This window comes from Sapajus apella, unplaced genomic scaffold (genome assembly GCF_009761245.1).
Source record: "Sapajus apella isolate SASKATOON/1434 unplaced genomic scaffold, GSC_monkey_1.0 scaffold123, whole genome shotgun sequence".
In the NCBI taxonomy this organism is placed as follows: domain Eukaryota; kingdom Metazoa; phylum Chordata; class Mammalia; order Primates; family Cebidae; genus Sapajus; species Sapajus apella.
Window position 1 is genome coordinate 3,697,389 of NW_022437063.1, and position 6,771 is coordinate 3,704,159.

Below are 6,771 nucleotides of genomic sequence, written 5' to 3' on the forward strand. Positions count from 1 at the left end.
GCCCCCCCCAGGTGGCACCATCCCCCAGATGGAACTGCCCCCCCATGGCACCATCCCCCCATGCTGCAAGTGCAACCAGTAAAACCCACCAGCCTCATGGACTGAGGCTTTTTTGTCCCTAAAACCAAAAGGTGATGAAGGAAACACAGGGGGCACCAACCTTCTGGATGTCCGTGATGTCCACCAGCTTGATGACCTTGTTCCTCTTTGAGGACCCAGATTTGGAGCTTTCGAAGCATAAGTAACTGGAAGGGGAACGGACAGAGGCACCGCCTGGCTCTTGAACCAGAGCGTGCTCCCACCAGGTGGGGGAGTCCAGGATGCTGCCCCTCAGCCCCCCGTGGGACGGACAGCAACGCTCCCTTCCCACCAGACACAGCACCTGTGAAACACTCCAGGCCACTGCTCTGTGTGAAACCTGACACTGCCATTCCCACGACACCGGGCCCCTGGGATTCCCAGCGAGAGACACAGGCATCCTGGAGCCCTGGCTGGGAGTGTCCTACCTTCTCTGCAAGAAGCAGAGGCAAGGTAGGGCCTTGGCCATTGCTGCAAGTGTGGGGGACAGGGTGGCCGAGGGCCAGGCAAGGCCAAGAAAAGACCCCATCCCTGGGCTAGCTCTCCCACTGCCACATCGGGGTTCGGGTAGCAAGGGTAAGTCTTGTTCTAGCAGAGAAGAGTCAAAGCCCTCTGCTGCCTGCTGCGTCTCAGACAGCAAGGACCCAGGCCTCAGCTCTAGCAGGTCCCCACACAGTCCTCTCCTTGGGAGGCCGCCCCTCGCCTCCATGAACTCTTTGGGCCCCAGATGAGACAGCATCCCCTGAAGGATGACGGCAGTGCCGGCCCAGGCCACGTGTGGCTTGGAGGCAACACCTTTCTCTTGGGAGCCCAGACAGCCAGCAAGAGTGGAGTGGGGCTGGGGGGGCGGGGGCACCACTCAGGAAAACCTGCACAGGGCCAGCCGCGCCCTCTCAGGGCCCAAGCAGCCTCCTGCGCCCCCTCCCCTGCAGCCATGCAGGGCCCCGCAGCCGCACTCACTTCTCCGTGACGTAGAGCACCCCGTTCCTGATGTAGTCCGTGGGCATCTTCCGGTCCCTGTTGATCAGGCAGCAGCGCCAGCCGTTCTCACACACTAACGGGAAAAGGCCCGCCCGTCACGCTTTCCACTGGAAATACCCAGCCTCCAGCCCAACGCGGGGACCCGGGAGCCCCGACTCTCAGAGACTGACATCCGCCCACTGCGTTCATGTAACGCCCACAGCGAGAGGAAGGCGCGCCGGTGAGAGTGAGGTGGCCCCGGAGGGTGGAAAACAGATGTTTCCTCTTCACCAGGCACCGGCGAAGTGAAGGCGCGCAGGCCGAGCAGAGAGCAGCAGAAGTCTCTGCGCAGCCAGCAGCTCCCCGGGATGCCACCTCCACAAGGACCGGCAGGGCCACGGCTCAACAGAGGATGAGGCTCAGTTCTCCACAGCTGCCTCTGCTGCTCATCACACACCCCGGGGTGCGTTGTTTAGGTTAACAGGAGGTCCCTTCCGGAAGGCTGACCCGTCCCGAGGAAGGGTGACATGTCCCCGGGCTCCTGAGTCACCTGTCCCCAGACACGATGGAACCAGGGCAGCCCCCTGCCAGTGCCCTGCAGGCCCTGATGCCTCACCCTGGACTCTGTCCCCAGCGGGCTGCCTGCGGTCAGGGGTGTGCCGCAGGGTGAGCTGGCTCTCCCACAGGTATGCCCTCATCCCCTGTAGCCCATGGAGTCCTCATGAACCCCGCCTGCTGCGCTGCCTGCTGGGACCCTGGGCAGCGGGATGTGAACGCGCTCCGGAGGGCTCCTCTGGCCTGTCACAGGGCGACCCACAGTGTCCCCCCACCGGCCTTCAGTCTGAGATTCACAGCCCACATACCCGCCAGCGGACGCTCGTTTTCCGTCAGATTGAAGATTTCGTGGAAATTCCCCTTCTTGGTGCTGTGGAAGCGGCCGGCGTCCTCCTCTTTACCCAGGCCGGCCGGTACGCTGGGCACGTAGCTCCGTGACGAGGTCGTCTGCAGCTGCCAATGGCACATAGCGTTGACGTTGGGCCCGCCGCCCACGCCCACAGCACCCCCACTCCCGAAAGCTAGGATCTGAATTCTGGAAGACGTGCCCCAGGTCCCCATCTCACCTCAGTGGGGAGAGCCCAGCAATCCTCCCTACTCATCTGAGTGGCCCCGAGGCGAGCACCTAGATGCTTATTCCCCAGGGCCCTGGCGGGACACTGTGCTGGACCCCTGGAGGTCCTGTGGGTCCAAGGGAGGCCCTTCTCCAGTTGCCTGGTCTAGTGCCAGAGCCTCACCGTCAGGGACGGCAGGGATCAGGCACCCCCATGGAGGGGTCACTCCTAGCCCCACTGGCTCTCAGGAGTAATGATCAGTCCCCAGTGTTGCCCTCGGCTTGGGAGGGACTGGGTGGGCAGAAACAGCAGTGCCTGCTAAGAGGGGAAAGAAAACCCTCACATTTAAGGACCCCATAAAATGGAAGAAATAGCCCTAAATAAGCCAGAGGTGAACAGAGAACTATGGGCCTGGGGTCCGAGCTCACTCTGCGTGAGACGGCGGCACTGGAGCGCTCCTTGAGCTGGGGGTCAGTGGGGAGGCTCCTCCAGATGATGTAGGGCGTGTCGTACTTGGCGCGCAGCCTCGGGCAGCGTTTAAAGATGAAATCGATGAGGAAGAACTTGATGCCAGCGTAGAGCCCTGAGAGCAGGGGACACGACCCGTTCCACCTGGAGCCCCGCGGCTGCGCCCGTCCACTCAGGGTGACGGTTCCGGCCCCTCCCACCTCCCGGTCTGAGCTTGGCTGTGAGTGCAGCTGCCCGCTTAGTCCTCAGCCTGGCCCCTCCCCTCGGCCTCGCTCCCCTAGGGCCGCATCCAGCTGCACAGTCCCCTCCGGACGGCCAAGCCCTGTACACTGACGCCTATGGCCGGCCTCGCCCCTCACTCCACACACCTTCCCCCACAGAATCACACAGCAACTATGCCCCTCTCCAGCAGGCTCCTCCCCACCTTCCGCTTGGCACTGAAGGGCACCATCACCTGCCCAACAGTTCAGGGAACGCCCTGAGCATCTCCTCAAGGCCCTCCCTGACCCCACCTGCCCACCTACAAACTAGTGGCTCTGTCCTCCAAACAGCCCGGATCTACTAAGAGCCACGGCCCCACTGCCAGTGCCCCATCACACCCAACAGACCCCAAGACTCTCACCACAGACCCCGCCCACTGAGGCCACACCCACACCACTGAGGCCACACCCTCTGGGCCAGACCACACCCACTCCCACCAGGGGGAGGGGGCAGCCCCTCAGCTCTGCTAGGACCCCCACCACCATCTGATGCCCCTCACTTCTCTCTCCAGCTTTGCCCAACTCAGGGCTGTTCTCCACCCGCCTAAAACACTCAGGACTATGCCACCTCTCCCCCAACTCCCCAAACCTGGCACTGAATCTGAGGCCCCTCCATGGCAGTCCCTTCCCAACCCCCTCTCCCACCTGACCTCCTTCACCTGGGTGCCCCCACACCTGGCCCAGCCCTGCTGAGAGGCCTCCCATGACCACCTGCCTAGACAGCTCCCAGACACTCCTCACAGGCTCCCCTGCGCCAGCTCCATTTTCTCTCTCATGCTGTCACCTGACACAATCATGGTCAGTCACCCTACTAAGCACAATCTCAGAGAAGCAGGGCCTGGCTGCACCCTAGGACCCCACCTGGCAACAGACGCAGGTATGGGAGGCGGGGCCGGTCCACACACACCTCCTAATGCACCCCCCTGGGCAGCGAAAGCTGTCAGTGGATCTGGTCTCTCCGGGCGCCCCTCCCAGTGCTGGCGGCTGTCTCACTGCCCGCAGTGCCAGCCTGCCAGACCAGACCAGCCGTGGCAGGCCCTCCCTGCAGGGGCCCCGGGGTCAGAGCTCCATGTACTATCTGTGCTGTAAGGGGATTGATAAGGCCATGCCTTTGTTTCATTTTGTGTTTTGGTAGGACATTTTCACATAAACTCATCAATCAAGTCAGACTTTTTTACCCCAAGTCTCAACGTGTTGATTAGTTTTCTTTTGAGACGGAGTCCTGCTCTGTCGCCCAGGCTGGAGTGCAGTGGCTCAATCTCAGCTCACTGCAACCTCCGCCTCCAGAGTTCAAGCGATTCTCCTGCCTCAGCCTCTCGAGTAGCTGGGCGCCTACAACCACGTCTGGCTAATTTTCGTGTTTTTGGTAGAGACAGGTTTCACCATGTTGGCCAGGCTGGTCTTGAACGCCTCCTGATCTCAAGTGATCCACCCGCCTTGGCCTCCCAAAGTGCTGGGATCACAGGCGTGAGCCACCATGCCTGGCCAACTTGTTGATTCTTGAAAGATGCTAGGTGTGGGGTGGGGCCCGGCCAGGACCACTCGCTTGTACTGAACTCCAGGCCTCCCTCTATGTGGTGCCCCGACCCATGAGACAGCTCAGCTCAAGAGGGCACAAGTCCCAGATGGGCCATCCTTGCTTGGGGCAGGCAGCCTCTGCCCCTCTAAGCTCAGGTTTCTCATTAGCACTGCAAAAAGACACATGGGTACTGATGAGCCAGGAATGCCACTTGGCCCACACCTGGCAGGGTCAGCGCTGCCCAGGGGCGGTGGAATGTCAGTGTGGTCACAAGAACCCAAGCCACCCCGGTTGTCACAAAAAAGGATGCGGGGGCCGGGCACAGTGGCTCACACCTGTAACCCCAGCACTTTGGGAGGCCAAGGCAGGCAGATCACAAGGTCAGGAGATTGAGACCAGCCTGACCAACATGGTGAAACCCCGTCTCTACTAAAAATACAAAAATTAGCCGGGCATGGTGGCACATGTCTGTAATCCCAGCTACTGCAGAGGCTGAGGCCGGAGAATTGCTTAAACCTGGGGGCAGAGGTTACAGTGAGCTCAGATCTGTCATCCACTGCACTCCAGTCTGGATGACAGAGTGAGACTTCTTTCTTGGGGGCGAGGGGAAGAAAAGAAGGGCAAGACAGATCCAGGACACCAAGACCCAGGTGCACACCCTCAGGCTCCCCGTGGAGGGCGGCCTGCCCCGGAGCTGCCCAGGGACCCAAGTGCACTGCAGCTCCAGAACCTCAGTCCCCCGACCCAGGCCCAGGGGTCCAGCGGGAGGTCATGGGGTTACCTACCCACTCAAGTGCCTAGAGTCTTGGGTGCTAGCTGGAGGGCCTCCGGTGCATTTTTGGGGTAAGGGTCTGATCAAATCTGGCTCTGCCCCCTCCTGGTGATGGCAACTGACGGCCACAGTGAGCTCTGTTGGAGCGCCCAGCCCCGCTGAGTCCCGAGAAGCCCGTCCTCCCACTAGCAGTTATGCTGGCTTGGGGCTAGGGTCAGGCTGTATTAGAACAAAGGCATTCAGGAAAAGTGGCAGGGGCATCTGCTCTTCCACGGAGGCACAGCCCCACAGTGCTCCTCTAAGTGGCATGCCAACCCCAGACTGCTGAGGGGCCGGGTCTGACCTCCCGACTCCAGCACAGAGCTCTCCCCACCCCTGGCTCTGCGGCTCTGACAACCACATGCGCTGTCCTGCGTGGCCTCAGGCAAGCCCCACCTGCCCCTCGAGGACAGGACCCTGGCGGCCTTGCTCCCACATGCCAATGTGTGGTCCACGTCAGACACTGGATCGTTGTTATTGAGGAAAAAAGAAAGAAAGAAGAGAAGAAAGAAAAGAAAAAGAGAAAGGAGGGAAGAGGGAAAGGAAGGGCAGAGAGCCCGAGGGGCAGGACTGGATGAGCACCTCCTGGGGTGAGAAGGGGCCGCCACACCCCACCCACCTCCAGCTCTGCAGATGAGTGATTTAGTGGATGTGACCCTTGGCTTCACACGATGTCACCAAATTCATCAGTTACAACCAACCGCCCCGTACCTCAAACTAGGCATTCAGGCTCCCCGAAACTGTCACCCCTGAGCCCACAGACGCCCCCAGAGGCGTGTCTTGCCCAGGGCAACTCCCTGACATCCCCAGGGCCTGCTAGCCCGAGTCTTGGGTCCTCCAGCTCCTCCCACTTGGCAGAGGAGACTCTCGGGCCTTGGAAGCGGAGGGCAAGCTTGATTTAAGAAACTATCACCAGTCCCGGGCTTCGCTTCCCCAAGCTGAAATGTTTTGACAAAAACCAGAGGAAGCGCTCTTGTAGACACCTAGCAGACACTGGTGGCATGCAGACACTGTGTACCCGCTCCTGATGCTACAGGCTGCGGGCACATCTCCTTACCCACGGCGAGTCCCACCAGGCGGTAGGGGAAGAAGCAGGAGGCCAGGAAGGCGGCCCAGAGCGCCACATACAGCTTCTGGGTGATCTCCGGCTGGACCCACATGAACAAGCTAGAAGGAGACGGGAGGCTCAGGCCGGGTGGGCGCTGCTGGGCCGGGGTTGGGGGCGAGGGACTTACTTCTTGATCTTTTCCAGGATGTCAGCCATCTTGCCGAAAAGGTTCTGCGTGAAGGAGAAACAGCGATTACAGCAGAACCCGGCCTGGGCTGTCGGTCACACCGCGACGCCAGGAGGGCCCCCAGGTCAGGCAGCCCTGAGGTCACCCAGAGCCCGGTGTCCTGCCCAGCTTCTCCTAGGCTGGGAGAGGCGCAGCTGTGGTCTAGGGCAGAGGTGACCGTGTTCACAGCAACAGCAGACCTAGGCCCGAGTCCTTCCAGGGGCTCCGCCCTGGTCCAGGCCCCAGCCCACCATCAGCAGAGGCTGAATCAGGAGGGTCCTTCCAGGGGCTC

At 61.2% G+C, this 6,771-nt stretch overlaps 1 protein-coding gene across 3 annotated transcripts in view; it reads right to left on the reverse strand.

Moving 5' to 3' along the window:
- The window catches only part of GRAMD4 (GRAM domain containing 4), an 87,953-nt gene that overhangs the window by 4,478 nt on the left and 76,704 nt on the right, over positions 1-6,771 (reverse strand). For 2 of the 3 annotated variants that reach the window (XM_032261500.1, XM_032261499.1), the window contains exons 12-17: positions 6,441-6,484; positions 6,263-6,372; positions 2,576-2,730; positions 1,902-2,046; positions 1,039-1,132; positions 161-245 (exon numbers count right to left, since the gene is read on the reverse strand). In XM_032261500.1, coding sequence (XP_032117391.1) covers positions 161-245; positions 1,039-1,132; positions 1,902-2,046; positions 2,576-2,730; positions 6,263-6,372; positions 6,441-6,484 — 633 coding nt within the window. Of the gene's footprint in view, positions 1-160; positions 383-1,038; positions 1,133-1,901; positions 2,047-2,575; positions 2,731-6,262; positions 6,373-6,440; positions 6,485-6,771 lie in introns of those variants that run through there. The other variant, XM_032261501.1, reaches the window with a different exon arrangement.